Raw genomic sequence first — 22,809 nt, forward strand, 5'->3', positions numbered from 1 at the left:
ATGTGAGCACGTGTACGTGTGCTCTTTTAAGAGCAGCTCCAACTACCTCCCAGCAGATGGCTGGAAGAGGAGCTTAGGAATGAATTAGCTGCCAGGAGACATCTTGCCTGCTCTCACACCCTAGGAGCTTCTCTTGAAATCAGAAGGGGGAACTCCCCTTACCAGGAGCCAAATAGGGGTCTCAGGTGACTTATGGACCCTGCACAGGGTGTTATTATCTAAAGCAAATGCAAAAGTGAAGGGGAGCTGAACATCATGTCCTCACTGAGCTCACCTACCTTGAGCACACAGCTGCCTTGCCCCCTGTTCTTGTAGTGCTGCAGGAACGTCCTGGACAGGCCTCTCTCAGCAGCAGAAGCTGGAGCATTGCACAATCCACATACTTCACACTCTCCGTGCTTTCTATGGCAGGTCCTGCAGCAGTACCAAGCCCTCTGTCTGACCCTGGCTCCTTGCTGGGAGCAGGCCGCAGGAACCACTTCATAGCCCCCATGCTCATGAGGGCACTTGCACTGGCATGGGAAGCAGGGAGCTGGCTGGTGAGGGAAGCGGGCACGGCCATCACAGCTGGGCAAGCACCGGGTCCCTGCTCCCGTAGCCTTTGGGCAGTCAGAGCACACGGCTGTCTGGGACCGGCTGCATTCGTTGCAATGTTTGTTCTCATGTGGTTTCCCTTCTCGGAACTACCCGCTAGCACCTGTCCGAAGGAGACTGCATGCCCCGTGCTAACAATGCCAGGCCAGCTCCCTGATGAGGCCATGCTGTGCTGCTAATGCTCCTGCTCCCTGTGCAAGACTTCCCACAACCTCTGCAAATAAGCTCATGCCGGGTCACATCCGTACTACAGCACTGATTTTGTTTGCATGTGAGTGCCAGTCAGCTCCTTCAGAAGCTGCTGAACAATATGGACCAGAATTAATAATGGATGTGACTCCCTCCTGCTCCCCGCAGATCTTCTGTATCTGCTTGGGAGACCCCATTTCCCTTCTGAAGGCAGAAGGCAGCCTATGGAAAGGCATTAGCCCTCCTATTTGCACAGAAACAGCACTGCCAGAGCTCCAAAAATTGAAAGAGTCATGTACCTTCTTCTTCTAAAAACAGAATGGCTAGGATGCTTTCCAAAACTAGAAACAAACTTAAGATCAAGACTGGCATTTCACAGATTGTTGCCAATTAATTTAATGAATAAAAATCTCCTTTTCATTGGCACCCTGTGCATGCAGGAGAGGAGCTGGATAGTTTTCCTGCCCCAGTTCTGGGTAGTAATTTTTCCTGCATTCACTGGGAGACAGCTGTCTGTTTTCATGCCCACAGCGTAAGCTGGTGTTGAAGTTGCATCTGGAAGGAGCCACTGTGCTCCCTATCCTGGGGGCTATTTCAGGGCAAAAATGCCCATTAACCACTTACACTGAAGCACACGCTTGACAAAAACATGAGGAAAGCACGTAAGGATGCACCACGCTCCACATCTCGCATCTGCCGAGGCTGTGCCCAGCATGCTGGGCACACACGTGGCTGCCTGGGGCTCAGCAGCGTCTCGGGGCCACGCAGCAGCCACTCACTAGCCCCTGCCCAGAGCTGTGAAATAAAAATGGAGTGAGCTCCCAGACCCCCTAGCAAAAAAAAAAAAAAAAAAAAAAAAAAAAAAAAAAAAAAGCTTCAAAAAAATAAATATATAACAGGAAAATTGGGTGCAGTATGTGTTTCATGGCGTGTGGCTGACTGGAAACAAAAAACAAAATCCCTGAAAACTTAAGAGAAAACAAGAACAAAAGGTGGGAGAAAACCACAAAAGCGAGCGTGGGGCGGTGAGGAGAGGGGCTCCATGTATTGATGTTTGAGACGGGCTCTTTAAAAGGGAAGATAATGACACTGAAAATTATTCTGAGCTTTTCAAAGGCATAAATGACCAAACTGCCTCCTGACTCCTGAATTACATTATCCAGAAAGAACTTAATAGCATGTTATTATCGCTTCTCCTCGCTGACAGGATTTCGGCACAGAAAAGACAAACAAGAAGCGCATTCATAATCGCAGCCACGCTCACCTCTGCGCGGCGCCGACGGACAGGGCCACTCGTCCCAGGCGAGCGCTGCAGCGGGCAGGCGGCCGGGGAAGGCCGTCAGCCCCAGCCCAGCACCAAGGCCATAAAACTGCCTTGGTGGCTGCCGGGGGGACACGCTGGGTGTCCCAGAGGGTGGCCGGCCTGCGGAGCCTGCTGCCATGAGGCAGGCAGAGCTGGACAGTGAGGCTCAGCGGGCCCACCAGGCCCACCCTGCCTGAGACACCGGGCCTGATGGGCAAACAGCAGGGCACAGGCCCCTGCCAGCACCCGGCACAGCCCATTCAGCTCTTGGTCCTGTCCTCATCTTTAGTGACTCTTATTCTCTGGGCATGCCATTGAAAACTCATGTACAATTTACCCAGGGCTACCCTTCTCCCATTAAACTGGCGGTTCGGCCTGCCTGCAGTTAGCAGAGCTACAACACTTAGCTGGCTGCCCACCCCACATAAATCAATCCACTTTCCTCCCTCTGCTGGTCCAGCTCACACCCATGTGTTCTCTGTGTTGCTACACCAAAATCAATCCCCAGCCCATGCCACCCCACTGCTCAGGCCTCCATGCTTTCTGTTGCAGAGCAGCTGTTTCAGCACTGATCTTCTGCAAATGGTGGCTCTGTGGGCTGGCTCTCCCGGCTTCGCTTCTGCTCCAATTTATCTGCTGGCCCCATGATGGAGAGGACCAAACGCAGTCCCAGTGCAGACTAGGCGCAGCTCAGGCAGCCAGCCCTGTGATATATGCATCTTATATTGCCGGGTGTTCCTTTCAGCCTTATCAGCATGATGGATAGTTTAAGCCTCCTGAAGGACAAGACAGTAATAACAATGACCATGATTACTATTTATCATACTTTCTTTAAGAGCAATATTATATCACCAGACTTCATGCGTGTCACTTTGTTTATTAGCTACCATTTAGTAATCTCTTCTGTCTTTGGTTTATTAAAGTCAGAGGCGCTATTAGGCAGTCAGCTGAGAGGACAGCAGGTTCCTGTGGCCAAGCACCACAGCCGACAGCCCACAGGGACAGCCACCCTGGAAAGGCATTTGCTTGCTTGCTTGCTTGCTTATATCCACTCTGAGCCTGCGACTGCAGGGCTGCAAACCACCGGCAGCTGACCTGGTGCATGCAGACAGGTCCTGCGAGGTTAGACCTAATTCTTGTCCCTTCTTTGCACTGCTCTGGTTATAGGAAGGGGCTTTGTGAGCATTATTTATGCATACGAGCAGAGAAAAGTAGCCTCTGCAAAGAAGAATCTGAATCAAATCAGAATTAATAGAATAAAATAAATATTTTTTTTTATTAAAAAAAAAAAAAAAGCTCCTCCTTACTCCATATTGCTTGTGCAGACTGAATGAGCAGTTTTCACCAGAACACCAAAAATCAAAATATCTGGGTTACAGCCAAGTTGGGTCGAGGTGAAAGCTGTGCAAAGACCACAGACAGTGGTCTGACACTGTCATTGATCTGAAGCGCCATGGAGGACTGAAAACAGAGGGAAGCTCTCCGGGTCACACAAGCCAACCCAGGAAGGCTGTTCCCCTTTGAAAACGTCACCTTGAGCAGCACTCAGGCTCCTGCAGGAGGAGGCTGGTGCTGCCGAGTGTGTCACAGGTTCAGTGGAAGCAGCACAGATAAGTGCACAATCATCTCCTGCCTGAGCTGCAGCTTGCAGGGCTCCTTCAAGCCTAGCTGAGGGCAAACACACTGCAGTGATCCCTGAAGATGACAGAGACTTGGATCGCTACCCCTCGGAGAACTGGCTGCAGCCTCCCAAGGATCCAAGGCCAGGCAGGGGAGGTCTCTCAGCTGGGTGCAGCTCTTGGCAGAACAAGACCAAATGCCCTCAGCCAGAGAAATACCTAATGCTTTCTCCGTGGGCCCCAATTCCCATTACACAAAGGTCACTTCACATCCCTCCAGCTCGCTCAAGCAGCCTTCATCTGTATGCACGCAGAATTTACTCCTGGTTTAAAGCCTGAGGCAGCCCTGGTGCGAACGAACGGGACCACAGCAGGATCCTGGAGAGCAGCACGCAGCCCCTGCACATGAAAGCACCACAACACGTGGGTTTTACCCAGGAAGGATCTGAGAAATCCCTGACTGCAAGCTGCAAGGTGGGCTACCCAGCCTGGCTTTTGGCCGGGACACCCAAGCTCACAGCCCCGGTCTGCAAGTGAAAAGGCTGGCAAGCATTGGCCTGGGCATCACTTCAGAGCAAAGATAAACCCTGGGTGGGGAAGTTCTTCCCTGTATCTAATCTAACTGTCCAAGCTATAACTTGTGGCCGTCAGCCCTTGTTTGGCTCTGTTGTCTCTCTAACTCCCTTTCAGAGAGTTGCTGGCTGTTATCAGATTATCCCTTTGCTGCTTCTTTGCCAGCCTAAACAAGCCCATCTCTCTTGCAGGCTATGGGCAGTAGGTCCTGGCCATGCCACTAGCCCTCCATCAGATGCAGCCCAGTTTATCAGCATCCCTCTCAACCTGAGAGACCCAAAAGAGGGTGCTGGTTCAGGTGAGGACTCATCAGCACCAAGCAGTGGACAACAAGCAGCCTCACAGCCTCACCAGCCACACTCCTGATGTAGCCCTGGATGTGGTTTCCACGGGTCCCAGTGACAGTGCACTGTGAGCTCGTGTTTGTGTGGGGTCTACCACAACCTCCACCACAACCCTTCGTTGCTCCTTTTCAGCAGGGCCGTGACTTTGCTGGTAGGTTTTCTTTTCAGCAGGAAGGTCCTAGTGACACTTACCAGAGTAAAAAAGCAGGAGGCCTTGTGGTCACCCCTACGACACTTGGGAAGGATGATTTTTCTCGGGAGGGTGATTTATGATTTACTAATGCCACTCTCCTGCTGTCCAGCTCTTTTACAGTCTGGGGCAGATTTTGAGCAACTCCTGGAGTGACGAGGATGACCCCAGCCCCTGGGCACCTTGGTAGGGCTGATGGAGGGCCAGCCCCACACCAGGTGGACAAGAAAGCTGCCCTGCAGGGCAAGGCCGGCTCAGCCCCGCACCACGGGGAGCCGAGGCAGACCCAGCATCCCCTCCCAACCGGGGGCTTCGCATGTGCCAGCCCGTCATCCCCAGCAAGAGACGGCTGCTGGCTGACCGGCTGGAACAAAAAGCTTAGAAAAGCCCACGAGTCCCAGCTGGGGGAGGGAGAGAAGCAGCCACATGAAAGCTCCACGGAGACGGAGCCAAAAAAAGGCTCAGAGCTGCCTGCAAAGGGCTGTGCTTCACTCAGCATCACGCCGCGCCGCAGTGGCACGTGGGGCTGTGGGAGTGAGGGGGAACCCTTCAGCGTGCCTGCCAGTGTCTGGGTGACCTGCAAAACAAAAGGCAGAGCAATCCAGAAGCTTTTAAAGATCACAAATGAGTTTACAGTCACGCTGTTTTTTGGTATTTACTAACAAAATAGGGAGGGGGGGAGCACTTCTGTACTTTTGTTCTTTCCTTTCCTCAACACTCCTCCCCTCCCAGCCCCAAACCCCTGACCCAAAATAGCAAAATAAAACTGCAGGGAGCATGCAGCATCACAGAGATCCTCACACCACCCTTCTAAGAGCTGCCTGCTGCCTGGCAGGACTGCCACCACTGCTATTAACAGCCTGGCCACCACCCTGCCATGGCAAAACAGCCGAGGCTGGTTCCTCATGCAGGAGGCAGGGGCAGGATGGGCATTGCCCCATCCGTCTTGCAGTGCCCAAGGACTGGCGATCAGGAGCAGAAAGCCTTTGGGCCTCGCAGGCTGACTGCACCTATAGCACAGCTTGAGGCAGTGAGCACGGAGCAGCTGTGGCACATCCAGGGACACACACGGGGGGGAGGACATGGAGAGAAGAGTGGCAGGGGGCAAGAGCTCTGCCTTGAGATGCATTAGGAAGCAGCCCCAGTGACACCAGGGGAGTCGTTTGGAAAGGGAATGGCTTTGGTGCTGGCCAGGCTGCGTGCCAGGCTCAGTGTATTTGCTATGGGATGCGAGCAGTGATTCATTTGGAAAGCCTCTACGCTGCGACTGCACTGGGTTCACGCGTCCCTGTGAGATGGCAGAGGGCACCCTGCAGCCCTGATCTGCAAATCTGTATGCCACCGACCTGTCATCATTAAAGTTCGTTGGATGTGTTAGGTAAAGGCTGTGCTGGTTAGCCTGGACTAATGCTTTATTTTTTTTTTCAGGTGGATACAAAAAAAGCCTGTTCACTTCCTACCCTAAATTCCTGCACAGTTTTACTTGGTAACACCATTTACCCTGACTATCCCCTTTCCACCTCCAGCCAACCCAATGATGCATGTTTAAGTACCAGCTGAAATGGCTGCTGCTGCCTCAGCATTTCAGAGCACATTCAGAAGTGAGACTTTACCAGGCTACAACGTAGGATTTCACACCACAGGAGCTGAAAGTTGCCCATCATTTTGGTGTCTCTGGCCTCAGCTCAACCACACCCCTCATCAGTCCTCAGAAGGAGTTTGTGGGTTCAGGAGTCTGCTTCACAACACGCGTTTAGTGCTTGGACCACGCGGGGAGCACTGTGAAATTTCAGTTCATTCACAGTTGAACCCAGCCAGAGCGCAGCCCCATGCCGCCTGCGAGCGGAGCAGCAGAGCCAGCATTTGCTGGTGGTGAGAACTCCAATAAATTCAGGCTGCGAGGAAAGGCCAAGTGCACAGAGCTGATCCAGGTTACCCGTGTTTGACAACCACAATTGGGATGAGGAGGTGTCTTTTCAAAACCCTTTTAACACATTCACCTTTGCGAGCTTTCAGCGAAAAGACAAGGCAGGAATGTTAAAGGGTCAAACGCGGGGTGTTTGCTTGTTCTTTCCTCAGGCAAACCCTCATTGATTGACTGTGGGAATGGTGAGAGCTGAGCGAAACTGACTGAGGAGCCCCACTGCTAATTCCGCAGCCCGCAGCCTCCCGGCAGAGAATAATGTCAATAGACAAAGCTCTTTCAAATACACCCTGCTTTCTGCTGCCAAAAACGAGTTTGAGGAGCTGCTGGTTCCCGTCCACTTTTAGAGCCTGCACCCTGAAAGCAGCATCGTTAGCAGTTGCGTGGCTGGTGCTGCAGGAGCAGGGTCCTGCTGAGGGATGAGCTTTCCTACAGGTGTTTGAGAGGCCCAAGCAGTGCTCTGGGCATTATACACAGACGTGGGTAAGTAAGGAGATTTGCAGGGGCAGCTACAAGGGGCTGCGCAGTGGGTCACCATCACTAGAGGGTCTCCCAGACTTCCCTGAGTGCACCTGAGCAATTTTTCAAGCAGAGCTCTACCTCTGAAGAGAACAAGACAGGCCCACCCACAGTGGCCAGCCCACCAGCTGTAATTACCCAAGAGAGGCACTGATTCAGCAGGACTGCTCACATAAGCAAAGATTACTCACATCCAGGCTGCAGGACCACTAACCCTGTGACTCCTTGTTGACTCAGGAGTCTCACCATTGCAATTACCTCCAGTCCAGTCCCTGACACCGTTGCACAACCCACAAGTATGGGGAATCACTGATCTGTCACTGCACAGGCTGGGGACAAGCTTTGCAAGGACATTTGGTCTTACCTAGGCTTCTTTTTTTTGCTCTTAGCAAAGATGAGGCAGCACGTCACTCCTGCCTCTGTCCCCCTCATGGGAAGGGATCAGAGAGTTAACACCAGGGTCAGGCAATTGACTGCATAGGAGACCAAAACCCCACGTTCAGTAATTCCCCATCGACAGCTCTGCCAATCACACACCACTTTTTGACAGCCCCGAGCCAGCTGTCTGTGCGTGGGCACGCAGACAGTCGCTGCTGTAAGCCACGCTTCCCCACTCCCTCCCTCCTCATGCCCAAGCACTCGTGCAGCCAGGTACCTTTTGTGCATTACATCCCTCCCCTCTCCCACAGGGCCAAAAAGAGCCATTGAGGACTGACAGACACACAAACCCCCACTTCTGCCCCCTGATTCCCCTCACACCCAAGCAGACACGCTGCAAGGTGAGGAGCCACCTGTGCAGACTGGGAAACTGCGTGCAAATGGAGACAGCACACGCTCTTCTTGGGACTTACACTCAGGCACAGCCTGGTGCCCAAGTAACACACCTCTGCTGAGCAAGCTTGCTGGCAGCAAAGGGGTGTTCCCAGCCCATCCTTTGTGCCCTGAATGTAAGCCGCTTTTCACCAAGACCGTTTATGAAAAAGCTGAAATGATCTCAGCAGCCACCTCCATCTTGCGGACTACAGGAATCCTCAAAAGCAGCAGGGCTGTCTCCCAGGATGCCAAGTACGGCTGGCATAAGAGAGGCTTCTGGGCAGGGCTTCACAGTGACCATCCCATAGCTGCAGAGTCAGACCCATCAGACCCATCACTTGCACCACCGAGCAAGTGGCAGGTTTTCATCTGAGGCAGGAGCAGTGAGATGTCACGGGCAGGGACGAGGCAAAATGCTCGATGTGCAACACGGGGATGATGACGTCTCACAGATGTGCTGCAGCCAGGGAGGAGGCAGGCTCAGCATGGATCTGGGTGGCAAGGAGCGGTGTGTCCTGCAGGAGAACAACACCCCATCCCATCCCAACACATCTGACACAGCACCAGAGGACCCAGCTGTGGGACAAACCTCTTGAGCAGAGGACAGAGCAAGATGGCTTTTCATTTGACTTGCAAGGAGTTAACAAGCACTGCCTGGCATCGCTCACTCCATGGAGAAACGGGAACAGGACAGAGGTCAGAGGCCACAATGTCACCCTGCGTGTACAGCCAGCATCCCTCCCACAAATGTCTTTGATGCAACACATTTATTTTGCTGTGTGGCAGCGCCGTACAGTACACGTACATCACCAGCAGTTTCAGAGCCCTGAGTCGTCATCCTTCCTGCCTTCCCTGAATCCTGGAAAAGAAGAAGGACCACTGTCCCCTTCCCCCACTTCAACTGCAAAGAAATGGGCCTGGGAAAGTCCAGAAACACACAGGCACTTGCAGGGAGACTCTGCAATAACTAATATAAACCCTATCGGATTTTTAAGGGATATACCAGCTTTCTCTGAGGGTCAGACAAATGTTTTGGGGCGTTCTAGACAGGGCTGTGATTCTCTTAACTTTTTTAAGATTGTTTAAGAAAGAGCCGAGGAAAGGCTTTTGCTTCCAGTGCAGTTCCGCTGGAATCTGTGTGGAATTTCCCCTGTTCAAATGGGGAGAGAAAGCACCATGCCCTTCCTGACACACGGTACTCCACACCTCCCTTTCCTAACCCATAAATCAGCAGAGCCCTGGTACCTACTCCACCTCTTGCTGCCACAGAGAGAGCTAATGCTGTAACATGCAAGGACAGTGCAGCATGTAACAAGGAACGAGACCCAAAAATAGCCCACAGGATAGACAGAAACAGTCAGAAAGGCAAATGTGCCGTGGAGAGCAGCAGTGAGAGAGGGAACAGCCAGGCCTCTCCCACCAGCTCGTGTCAGTATGTGGAATGGTGCATCCAGCTCAGGAGAGCGATGACCCAGTTCCCCAGCCGGGATCCCTTCAGCCACAGGAAGAGTTCATACAGGTTGATCTGCCACAGGCTCAGTCCTTCTGTGAGTGAGATCTGGACTCTCCTGTAAAGTGAGCGACTCTTGCTCCTCTGATACCTGGAATGAGAGAAACAGCCACGTTAGCTCCGGCAGGACGCAGCCCGACAGGAATGCAGCCTGTCCTGCAGCCCCAGTACAACCAACCCCCCCAAGGGGAGGCGACCGTCCCGCTCCTGGAGAATCACCACCAGCGGATGGAGTAGGGCTTTTCTCCAAGGAGATGCTCCTGAGGAGCTGGGGACTCCCTTTCTGGCACAAATCTGGCAGAAGAGTCAGCCTGCTCCTGTGTGAGCCCAGCTCCCTTCCTGCTGCGTGTAGTGAGCCTGGGCCATGGCTACACCCCTGTAGCCCTTCCTGGTAGTACATTCGTAAGAGTCCAACAATCCTGACACACTGATTCCGAGAAAAGTAACTCTTCCCCTTTCTTTAGAAGCAAAGGTTAACTGGGCCTTGCATTTCTCTCAGCATTCAGACAAATACCAGTTATTTCTTCTGCAAGGAGGAGGAACCTGAGGTAGGGGGAATGAATTGACTCACAGGTGGAAATCAGTTGCCTGATTCCTGTTCCTGGGTATTGAACACCAGCCTCATCGTCACAGTCAGCCCCAACACCTTGCAGAAGCAGGCAGCAGTGAACTGGCAGATCTTTCCTACCCACAAATACTTCCCAGTGCTGATGCCTGTAATGGGCACTCTGCCCTCTTCTGGGTTACAGGGCCAAACCCTAAAACCTTATCCTACGGGCTGCACCTCCATCCCTGTCCCCATTTTTTAAGCTGAGGCCTGGGCCTTCAGTGCCTGCCCAGTACTGGAGGAGTACTTAGGTACGAGCACACTGACCTCCTGGCTTAACCTCAACCCTGTCCTGTCCCTACAGACCTGCCTGGCAACCACTCTGCCTGCCCTATAGGTCAGCTTCCTCCTTTGCCCCTGGACCTGCCTTATCCCCGTGATGTTGCATTATGATATGGACTTTTGGTTGAACCTGGGCAGCATCACAGGGCCTGCCCTGCTTGCCTTGCTCAGGACTGGCCCTTGGCCTGCTGGCTCCTGGCCCCCGGGGAGCAGCCAGCCCTCCTGATCTGGAGGCTGCTCCATGTCTGGGCCCTGGCGCCTGGAGAAGACACTCACGTGGAAACAGCTCTGATGCAGCAGCGAGACATGTTGAGGAAGGAGCTGGCACTGGCCCGCGTGTGCAGGGCTGACTCAATCCCCCTTAGCAGGTCGTTGGTCTTCAGCAGCAGCAGCATCTGGCGGGGCACGTTGTTGAGGAGCTGGGTGATCTGGGGTAGGTAAGCAGCAGCATTGGACCGGATCTCCACGTCCTGCAGTCGGCCAGGCCATGCCAGAAAGAAAGGAGAGAGAAGCTGAGAGTGCACGGGAAACCCCCATCCAGATGCAGCTGAGATTTGGCAGGAGGAGACAGCGTTTTGCCAGACCATGACTCGGCCAGGTGCTGAAGAGCTCTTCCTGCTGTTTTGCAGCAGGCAGCTGGCTGTCCCCAGCACTCACTGCATAGGCACACAGCACTCTTGCTATATTCCACCTGCCCTTCAGTGAGATAAGGCCCCTCCACCTTACAGGCAGCAGTAACAGCCTCTCAGGAGAACAGGGCGTTTGTTGCTATCTCAGCTCTTGGCCCAGGCAGACCACACCACCGTTTCATTACTGCCCTTGCAGCTTTCTGACTGAGTCTCACCTCAACAGACCCAATGCTGGCAGTGCTGCAAGTACCACAGGACTGCTTGGGAGGTCGAGCATGCTGCAAGGACAAGCAGGCTGCTCCCTGCCCTGTGCATTTTGCTGTCCCGTGCAACTGATGGCTTCATGATATACCAATGGAGCTCTTTTCTAAGCTTAGCTTAGTCCCCTGTCTTCAATGCAGCTCAGTGGAGGTGTGAAGGCATTATGCAGACTTTTATGCTAACCCAAAAGACCACAGAACTGCCATCTGTGTCAGACTACAGATCCATCTAGACCCATACGAGGAAATCCAAAAAAAGTCCCTGGAACACCTGAAATCTCCAGAAACCAGCAAGACACATGCAAAGGGTAGTAAATGACTTCTTACAGAGAGTGAGGCTCCTTTGTGGGGGAGAGAAGACAGCTCGAAAACCTTCTCTTCTGTGGAGTGAGCGATGGCAGGTCTGTATTTCATGGTACGGGATGTGACACCCACCCTTTGTGAACTTCAGACTTATTACAGAGGAAAAGACCCACACAAATCTCGTGTGCAGGCCATGATGGTCAGAGGTGTATCCAGTTTACACACCATCACGTTTGTTTTGGTGTCGACACATAAATCTTTCTGTCCTGCCTCCATCACCAATCTAACACACAAATCTTCAGTAAGAACATGCTTAGCTCTCCTAAACGTTAAATGTTTTGTTCCAGTATTTCTTGGCAGAAAATTCCTTCCTGATATTCTTATCTCTCATCCTTGCCAGCATCACTGCAGAGGCTACTTTATTTTCCATGCATAGGTTTTCTTTTCTATTTCTTTCCTTTTTATTTTTAGCTCCAGCTGTTTGTACACATCACAAAGCAACCACAAGATCTGTCATCAGACCTGTCATTTTCTGTGAAGGGTGAAGCCTGTGCACGGAGGAAGAAATGAGCTATGCCACAGGACCTGAGAAAAGCCCCTTGGCTGCAGTCGCAGAGGCTGCTGCAGGATGCAACAAAACACAAACAAAATCTGAAGAGATAAGGCTAGCAGCCACCCTGGGCAGTCAGCTGCCCGGCCTTGGCTCAAGGCAGGAACAACTACACCTATGGCAACCCTCACACATTTGCCTAGCCTGCTCTTAAAACCCTCCAGTGATGTGACCCGCATCCTCCCCAGACCATCCACACCAGCATCTCTCTGGCCTTGCCGTTAGATCCTGCTTTACTCGTGTTATTACCAAAATCTCCTTAGCTAAACTTTAAACCCATTATTTCTTGTCCTGTTTGCAATCTGTCTTTACCAGATTTGAAAATCACACTTGCATCTCCCCTCAGCCTGCACTTTTCTGGACTTTTTCTGCCCTAGCTTGCTCAGCCTTAGCTCATGAGTTGCATCTGCTTGACCATCAGTCCTTGCAGCTCCCCACTGGCCTCTCCCAGTTTCATCAAACCTTTCTCAAGAGGCAGTGCCCCAGGCTGGACATAGCAGGCTACAGCTAAGATATTGTATCAGGAGGGTTTACTTGTCTCTCAGACCACCCTGCTGCCAATCCATCCTCAAGCACATTCACCCGAGCTCTGTGCTGATGGCACCTGCCTACAGGGGCACTTGGCTCTTGCTGCTGATACGATCTTTCCAATTCACCTCTAAACTAAGGGCAAGCAGCAGCTCATTTCCTAATGTCACAGTAAATCTGCTCAGCTCCCCATTATCTGCTGCAGGATTATCCAGTTTCAGCATTAATTGTGTCATACAGGCCAAGACAACAGAGTTGGCTCCATACAAGCAATTCAGCTCTGACAAAGTTCATTAGCCCACACAGTGTGCCGTGCAGCCACAGCCACAGCTCTGCATAACTTACGTGAGCCAGCTTAGGACAAACACCACTTGTGAGCTCAGGTTCAACACTGGCCCTGTAGGACTGGAGCCAGCTCTGTGTAGATTCACTGTGGTGTCTCTGAATTTTCTTCTGGAGCTATCAGCTCCAGAACTCCTCAGATCAAGCACAGATCTGCTGAACAGTCATTATATTATTTCTGATACGCAGAAAATTAACTCAGGTAGGAAGCAATCAAATTACTGGGGGGGGGGGTTCCATTACCCCAGGTATCCGACCTACTCATTGCTGTGCGTAACGGTGAGCCAGCACAGCAAATTCAGCCCCATCCATCAAAACGAAACACCAACCCAAAGGAATTTCCAGGAGAGGATTTCACAGAACGATATTTTAATGCTACTTAAATTAATTTCATTCTATCTGCTACAAATGTGTGCAGATAAGAACAAACCAGAGGATACAACATGTTTCTCCCTACAGACTCTGGTCCATTTCCTGAAATCACATCACTATAGGCTCACCTCTAAAAAAAAGCACAGCTGGCAGGGGCTGCTACTATTCTTAAGGCAATGTGTGCATGTCAGGAGTGCTAGCAGGCGTGAGAAGGATCCCAGCATGTGTGGATAGGAAAGCAGGGAGAATATAAGTGGCAATTTCCTAGATTTGTAGTGATTGAGTTGACAGAATCTGCAGTTAAGCAACCTTGACTCCAAGTTAATAGGGTTTCTGATTGGGAGGTAATTTCCGAGGGTTTTTAGGAGTTTGTATCAGTGCTGATAGTCATTTACATGAATAGTGATAATGCATTATCCTTCTCGTATCTTCCCACTAGGCCTTTATGTCTCCTCTACCTCACCCTATCCTCCTTGCTGGTTCCCTGCACAGCTGCATTAAACACTCCTTTTCATTTTAAGAAAAGGTTGATCTACAAATGTTTCTCCTGCCAGAACCGGTGAACACTTAGCCATTAAAATATCATATAAAATTTAAGCAGCCCATGACAAGTAAAACAGGGAGATTAAGTTTAGCCGCTATAACACACAGCGTAGAAGAATTCCTGGCTTACTCTAGCTCAGCTGCCAAGGCAGAATTTGCTATGGAGCTGCCAGGGGTTGCCCAGGATCACTCTGGTATCAGTGATACACGTGGTTAGATCAGGGAAGGTACCTGAGAAGAAGGAGGGCACGCAGCAGGGGAGGGCACACAGGTCCTACCTCGCTGGCTGAGACTGGTGAGCGGTCAATGCCCCTGTTGACAGACTCCCAGGACCTGGCGGTGAGCATGCAGGCAAAGAGCGGGTACAAATCCCCCGCCCCGAGCCGCCGGCTGTACTTCTGCACCCTCTTCATGTCGGCCTTGATAAGGGCCTGCCACAGGCGGCAGTAGTCCATGCGGAACGACTCGCTCAGCACCTGGGGAGGGAGACACGGCCCTCAGAAGTTTGCAGAGGGCAGGGAACAAGGAGGAAAGCCTCGTGCCCCCTAGCCATGCCCTATCCCCCACTTCAGAGCCAGGAGATCTCCTTGGAAGGTTATGGGAGTAATAAGAAAAATGTATTCATGCAGGCTTCAAGGAGCAAGGCTGCAGCTGGGTAGCTCTTCCAGCCCGACACCCACCGGCAGCCCCGCAGGGCCTGGGAAGCCCCCCCAGTGACACACCTGGTAGAGCCCGTGGTCCAGGAGGATAATGTGGGCCTTGCCAGAGGCCGGGCACTTCTTCACCAGCACATTGCCTGGGTGCGGGTCGCAGTGGACAAAGCCATTCACGAAGATCATTTCACTGTAGAGTTTCCCCAGGTTGCGAGAGATCTGTAAGGAGAGAGGAGCGGGTCACACCCTGCCACCCCCAGCAGGGTGCGTGCCAGGGAGGAGAGGGGAGGCAGCCCCTGTGTGCCAGCACCGGGGAGCAAGGGGCTGGCACATGCCAGCATCCCCACACAGGGCTCCTGGGACCCCTCGTGCTGACAAATGCACAGTACGGCTGCTGGTGTCTGCTGCACAGGGATCCACACGGGGTATCATGAAGATGTTTGCAGGGTTTGGGGTTATTTGAGAACATTTTCTGGCAGGAAAAAGGGTAGGAATGTGGGTTAGGAATGAGGGTTTTGGTCCTGTGGGAAGGAATGGGGTTTCTGGTAAGGAGGAGGAAAATGAGACAGCAGATGGTGGCAGATAGACACTGACAGGGAAGGTACTGAAGAAGCTGCTGGGGTGGGTGAAATGCCACCTGCATGAAGACTCAGGTGTTTCCTCCATGGATGACAGCAGGGCCTGGTGGAGAAGGGGTGGGGGAAGATCAGCCTGCCTGTCTGCTTACCGGAATGAACGCAGGCTCCCTCTGCCCTCCCTCCATCACACTGTCCCCTACTCTCCCCCTTCCTTTCCTCAGTCCCACACTTATCTGATTTACGATGTCTGTGAAGATGAAGCAGCACAGAAAAGCTGTTTAAATCATCCTGTCATTGCCGTGTCCCTCCATGCCACTGCTTCTCATCACCCAGAGATGTTATTAAAGTGAACATCTCCTAGGAGCTACTGAACATCCCCAGGACCTCGGATCAATCCCTCACCACACCAGCACAGCAACCTCTCACCCTGACATCCCACTGCTGGTCCTCCCTGCCATCAGGAAGTGGCACAGTGCTCCACAGCAGAGTGCTGAACAAGCAATTAAAAGACAATTAAAAGTCAATCGTTATAAATGATTTCAAGGAGACACACGACGTAAGCAGCGAACAGGCAGCTGTCCCCACAAGCGGAGGGGGTGGAAGAGGCAATGGTTATACCAACGACAGCTTGTCCCGCAGAAAACCTGACAGCTAGGAAAGGGCTTGCTTTACTCACCAGTGAAATGCAGCCACCTCTGAGAGGAGCGCAGTGGCTGTTTAGGGAGCCACAGAACAATGCCACGGTACTGCACCAGGACAGGGCATGCGGAGCTCCAGGTCTGGCTGAGCCACCAAGAGCCCAGGAGAGCAGCTGGAAGCAGACCAGCCAGGTGCAGAACAGCATCCTGATGAGGAATGCCCAAGTAACTACACGTGAGAAGGATGCATGGGAACCCTTCCTGCAGCACAGCAGCAGGAACAGCTGTAGAAGCAGGTGGGACCACCCCCCTTCCCTCAGGTGGCACCTGGAGCGACTACCGAATCACGGGGATGCTGCCTCATGCCAAATCACCCACGCAGGTGCTACAGCTGTAAAATTTGGAAAGTCCAAAGTGCCAGGTGTTCTGACAGCATAGAAAAGGGAAGTAGAACCTGGCAGTCCAAGGACATGTCAGATAGTTTGTCCTGAGCTAATCACTCATTCATGCAGACTCCCAGGGACCTGCACACCAGGAGAAGTGGACCTGGACATCGTGACTGCTTCAGGTGCAGGGCAGGTGTCCCCTCCTGAGCCACCATCAGCAGACAGGTTACTATCTGTGGTCATAGCCTTTTACAGCCCAAAACACAACACAACAGAAGCTTGGGATTCATCTTCCCACCTTACCACGGGTCATCTTAGAGGGGTCACAGCCCTGCTCAGCCCCACAGGCTGGGTCATGGGTACAAGACAACCTTTACTTCCTCATCCCCTCTCCCTTCTCTGCCATCCTTATATTTACTTCACCAGAGTACAGCCTTGAATATTTCCAGTAGTTAATGCACTGAAACTAAACTTTACAGCTTCTTTAAGAGAGAGGAAAGCATTCCATATAATTTAGTTAGCATACAGAAAATATGTTACAGGGATTTATGATAAAATAAAACAATCTTTACCTTTGAAAAAAATAAATTTACTTAGAGTAAGAAATGGAGCTGCACACTAAAGTATTTTAGCTTATTTTTGGCTGGTGACATACCTCTGAAATTGAAGAGAAATTAATTTAAGATAGAAAGCATCAATGCTGTTGAGTTCTAAACAAAAAGGAAGGCCATATTTCTAGAAATCAGAGTATAAAATAAAAATGGTGACCCATCATTATAATTCAGACAAAAGGAATTCATGTTTCTAGAGCAAAAAGCTAAGAAATAACCACGATGCCCTTACATACATTAATTGCAATATACCTCAAAGAGACACATATACTATATATAGGACCTTTGGTACAAATGTGTCATGTGTCCAATGCTGTAAGTTTTTTACTTACATAACTTCATTTTCTGTACATAGTTATCTAATGTGCACTTACTGAAGTACTGAAATGTGGCTATTATTACAGGATTCTTAAACTTAGTACAAAAAGACTTTCGCTAATGATTCAGAGAGAAAAAAAAAAAAAAAAGGAAAGGGAATGTAAAAATTGAATTCTGTTTTTCTCAAAGTTTCCCAGCTTTCTAGCTCTACATCCCAAAGAGGCCAGAGAAAGGGGACTGGGACAGGAAAAGGAAAACTAAAAATAAAGGTAAATATATTCATTCTTCAAGTTTTCATCTTTTTCCTAGCACTCACATCATCATTACACACAGCAGTGAGCAGCAACAAGTACCACCACTGACAAGCTTGCTCTCTGGATGAGATACAAGGCTTTGCAAAAGACCTATGCATCTACAACCTGTGGAGCAGGTAATGTATGTTTGGTACAGTTCTGTGCCTGTATATTAGCAAAAATATGATTTCTTGGTATCAGAAAAAGTATATGTCAATGAGTGTTTGTTCATGCGTAGATAACTGTAGGGCTGTTGTTTCACGTGTGCTTGCTTTTTGAGTTTCTCTCTCTGAGACCTCAGTGACTACTGACAATGATTCCCAGTAATTTGCCTGGAGTGAACTCCCCTAAACTCCGAATCACTCATCTTCTATTGACACCCTCTAAGCAGTTTCAAGAGAGATTCACAGACAGGGTGCCCTAGGGGATCAGTTTGTCTTGGTGCTTGGAGTGTATACAGGCTCCCCTGGTCAGGGAAGACTAACAGCAGTACATGATTTTCCAAATCAATCACCAGCCAACACAGTTTACTTTTTGAATATTCATAGAATAAGGTTCTTCAAACACTTGTGGAAAAGCAATTGGAAGAACCTGCCACCAAACTTCCCATAGATGCTGACCCCTCTTTTGCTTTCTCCAGTATAGTGCCCCATCACTACTGGCCTTCGGTGCATCCTTACTGAAAATGCCACTGGACAAATAACTTACAAACAATTCACTTTGGAAGAATGTAGTCAGGTGAAATGAGAAAATGAACACATGAAAACCTCTGCTCAGGAGAAGAGTGGAATTCAGCATGCATTCAGGCTGTTTAAGACCTCGGGGTGAAGGTGCATAGCAAATTAGACAAAAGGTTGCAATGATTTACGGAAGCAAAGACCAAAGTAAACACACAGGCATTTTGTTATGACACGGTGAGGGCATCATTCCTTTCCCTGTTTATCATCCAACACAAGGTCCTTATGAATACCAGGGTCTCCCAGCATTGTTTGCTGCGCATGGTAAAAAAAAAAATAATGATAATCACCCTTAGAATCCTGCATTCACTTCAAGACACCTCATTAAGAGAGATGCAGACAACATGGAGCGAGTTTAGAGAAAGCAAATAAATGAGCAGGATGCAGGAGGAATGTACCTAGGAAAAAGATTAAAAGAACTGACGGTTCTGGAGTTGGCTAAAGAATACCAGAGAAAAGACGGTCTACCAATTTTAAAAGGCTTGAATACCAAGGAAACAGAGGCACTTGTAGCATTGAATGTGCTACGAGAAATACAACTAGGTAGAAGCAGGTGTAATCAAGAATAGGATAATTTAGGCATAACATTATAAGAAACAATAAAAAAACGTGCCAGTCAGCAAGCAGAGCTGAGCTTGATATGTCAGATTGACACCAAACTCGAGCTTTGGCCCGAGGCACATCCTTGCCTATTGCCAGAAGGTGTGTTATTGCCAAGAAAGTTCAATTTGTCCCTCTGTGCTGCAGCAGAACATGACAACAACAGCCACCAAGAAAGCCCGTGTCCTCACCAGCCAACACAAATAGCAACCTGCCATTGCCACGTGATATGACATGACCATGACACTGTGTCAGGCAAACCACACCTTTGCAACCCACAATTTTAATATTGGAAAACAAATGCTTACAGGATATAAAAATGCTTGCTATAGCCTCCTTTAAGGTGACTGTACAACATGATGAGGTCTCCTCTGAGCCTCCTTTTCTCTAGACTAAACAACACTAGTTCCCTCAGCCACTCCTCATAAGACTTGTTCTCCAGCTTCATTGCCCTTCTCTGGACACGCTCCAGCACCTCGATGTCCTTCCTGTAGTGAGGGGCCCAAAACTAAACAGAGTATTTGATTTGAGGTGTGGCCTCACCAGAGCCAGGTACAGAGGGATGATCGCTTCCCCAGTCCTGCTGGCCACAGTTTCTGATACAAGCCAGGCCACCTGAGCACACTGCTGGCTCATATTCAGCCAATATCCCCCTGTTCCATTCCACCTGGCAGCTTTCCAGCCACATTTCCCCCAGCCTGTAGCACTGCTTGGGCTTGTTATGCCCCGAGTGCAGGACACCACACTCAGCCTTGTTTAACCTCCTACAGGTGGCCTCAGCCCATCGGTCCAGTCATCCCATATCCAGATCCCTCTGCAGAGCCCTCCTACCTTTGAGCAGGTAGGAGGTTCCTCACACCTGACCTGAGGTCACTCACACCTGACTTGGTGATGTCTGCAAACTTACTGAGCGTGCACTTGATCCCCCGATGCAGATCACTGATAAAGATATTGAAGAGAACTGGCCCCAGTACAGAGCCCCAGGGGACACCACTAGTGACCAGCCTCCAGCAGGATTTAACTCCATTCACTTCCCTCTGATAACTCCCAGCATATTTAGGAAACTCTTCTCATTAGCTTTTAAGTGCATGGCTTTTCACTTGGTATTTCTCATTTTTGTCCCTTTCTATCATTCCAATCCTCAAGGCCACCAAGTGCAATTGCTACTTCAATCTTCTACAATGACAAAACATCCCAAACTGGTGCCATTCACAACCTCTTTCACAAAGCTCTGTTTGTGTCAAGGTCGTTACTGAAATTATTAAGATCAGTTTGAAGAGCAAACCTTGCAAAACTCCACTGTGATAATTCCTCTCATTACCATTGCCTCTATCAGTTTCTCACCTACTTTGCAACTTCCCTACGAATCCCCACCCTTTCCATTTAGCTGACTCATACCCAGCATATCAAGTACACCTACTGCATTTTTGTCATCTAATTCAGAGGACCCCAAGCCATAGCGCAGGTAGCAGCAGTGATGTATTTCTTCTTGTATATACAAGCCACCTCTTAACAAAACAGCATGCCCAGCTGACAGAACAACCTGATAATAACAAAGCACTGGAAAGTCCATCACAAATAAAAACCCTTACAAACACCAGGCTGATATGCCTAGTTAGCAAGGGAGAGATGAGTGAGTGCAAAACTCCTTTAGCAACAAGACGGCAGACATACCATGTTCACTGGTAGCTGCAATGTAAAAAACTGGCCAGAGTTATCCAGGAAGAGTCACTGATACTTTCCTGGCCTCCTGAGTAATCTGCAGCAGTCCTGGCTACATGCCTCCAACTGACACAAAGAAGAAGGGCAAAGAAAAACATCATCCTGTGCATGGTCATTGTAGAGCTGATCTCACTGCCTGCCTCTGATAAGACCCAGATGAAACTGCCTGATAGGGCGCTATCTTTTCTTGTCCCACCTCCATTTGTGACTGTCTCTTTAGATCAGGAGCAGATACTAGTCTCCGGCCTTAATTTGGCTGTAATATTTGCCAATTATTTTAAGACATGGCGACACTAACTTCTATTGATCTCATTAAAAGTAAAGGTCGTTGTGCAGCTCATTTCTCAGGGCTCAATATTAGCTCCTCAGGCCAAAAGAATAGCATTGATTTTGGAACCTTAATCGAAGGTTAATTGGATTGAAGAGCGTATTGGGTTTTTGCTTTCTTCTGCAGTTGTTATTATGGCCATCGTCTAAGGGTTTGCTTAATCCTGCTAGTACAATCCTGCCCAATTAAACTGGTGTCAAATTAGCGAAGGGTGTGGATAGAGAAGACCCACAATCTGAAGCCTGCTGTATGTCTCTGCTCTGAAATGGCACTTGTCCATAGAAGATTAGGATGGTCACACACAGGAGATCCAATTTCACACTTTGTCCTCTATGATGCAGTTGTGAGGATCAAAACACAGCGCTCTGTAACGTAGCACTGTTGCTATCTACTGATCTAGCAACACAGCAAGGTGATATCTGGACATATAAGATGTCATTAAGATTCTGAAGCAGCTTTTAGGGCTTCCATAGTGTACTCCTAGCATGCCCCATACCCTCTTTTGGGAACTAAGGAAATTATTTTACTGCTCAATGCCCCATCTTCTACTGCATTTAAATGGGAAGAAATATTCTGACTTAACTAGCCAGGGAACTGGGGGGCTAGCTTAGTAAGTTTCTACAGAGAAGACCAGTTGTTGTTCATTTGTTATTTGCATCTCTGACAGGCCTGAAATGGACAGGGGGATCATTTTCCCTTGGCTTTAAGTTGAGTTGTATTTCCTTGGATTTAACGTAAGGCATCTTGCTGAGACTCTTGAGCAATTGATTCACACTTATGCTTGAGACTGACTTTCAGTAAGAGAAGGGTTTGTGTGTAATTTAACTCTTTAGGTGGTGTCTTTGCATACTTCAGAAGCTGGAAATGCTGGAGGTCACCATCCTTGTTTACCAGTGCCTTGTGAACTGTCATTAAGCTTCAGGCAAGAAGAAATGTAGGAGAATCTGTAAGGAAACCTCTCCCCAGACTAAATCAGCAGGTGCAAAGAGCAAGAATAACCATTTTCCCCAAGAACTCCACGCTCCATTTCATCTAACACTTGAGTTTTATAAGCACGAATACTTGAGACATGAGAGGTTTCCATACTTGCACTGACAAAAGGATTCCACCCTGGGAAATCCCATTTAAATTTTAGCAGCCCCAAGCCAGCGGCTCCTGGCTCTTGGCAGAAGGGTAAATCCCACGCTGAAAGCATATTTCAAGTTGCAAAGCTGTCAACCATCAGAAGGTAGCTGAGCTCTTTATTGAGCTAAGAGATATCATTGCAGTGAGGATTCCATTTAGTAACAGAAGGAAGCAAAAAGCCACAATAGGATGAAGTGACAGATGGCAATAATTGCACACAGTAGCTCATCTTAAGTATCTTAGCTGTTTGCTTTCACTTCTCAGCTGGACAAAACGTTTCACTGACTTCTGAATCATCCACAGCCCATGACCAGGCACTCAGTGAGCTGAAGCACACAGCACCATTTCCTTTCCTGACTCCAACACAAACCAAGGCAATCATGGTGAGCTCTCCACCTGCCTGCCACTACTGGCTGGCTACCTGCAGGCAATACAGCATGTGCCACAAGCACACCTCTAAGCTCCACAGCTCCCATAGATCCAGCAGCCTCGGTGGAGATAGTCAGAGCACCTACAAGGAGGACCTATGCAGCAGATCAGAGATGATGTCAAGATTTGTATATGGATGAGGTCTTTCTAAATGGATCAGTTAAAATCAGAAGAGGTGCAAAGTGGGCATGCGCGCCATCTGAGGTCTTCTTTAGAAGTCTTTGCTCTAAGTAGCCTTCCTTTCCTCCTATGTATGCTACAAACAACTTGAGAGCCCCTCGGTCTACATTTTTCCTCCCTTCTCTGCTCTGCCCACCTCCTCCAAATGTATGTTCCC

General features: G+C 49.7%; 1 protein-coding gene across 9 annotated transcripts in view; it reads right to left on the reverse strand.

Moving 5' to 3' along the window:
• Positions 1-8,816: 8,816 nt before the first annotated feature.
• Positions 8,817-22,809, reverse strand: part of ADCK1 (aarF domain containing kinase 1) — an 85,206-nt gene continuing 71,213 nt past the window's right edge. For all 9 annotated transcript variants that reach the window (XM_038179504.2, XM_038179503.2, XM_038179501.2 and 6 more), the window contains 4 exons: positions 14,777-14,926; positions 14,333-14,530; positions 10,744-10,937; positions 8,817-9,669 (listed from right to left, as the gene is read on the reverse strand). In XM_038179504.2, the coding sequence (XP_038035432.1) occupies positions 9,498-9,669; positions 10,744-10,937; positions 14,333-14,530; positions 14,777-14,926 (714 nt within the window). In that variant the 3' untranslated portion in view covers positions 8,817-9,497. The remainder of the gene's footprint in view (positions 9,670-10,743; positions 10,938-14,332; positions 14,531-14,776; positions 14,927-22,809) is intronic.

Source organism: Anas platyrhynchos, chromosome 5 (assembly GCF_047663525.1).
Source record: "Anas platyrhynchos isolate ZD024472 breed Pekin duck chromosome 5, IASCAAS_PekinDuck_T2T, whole genome shotgun sequence".
Taxonomy (NCBI): domain Eukaryota; kingdom Metazoa; phylum Chordata; class Aves; order Anseriformes; family Anatidae; genus Anas; species Anas platyrhynchos.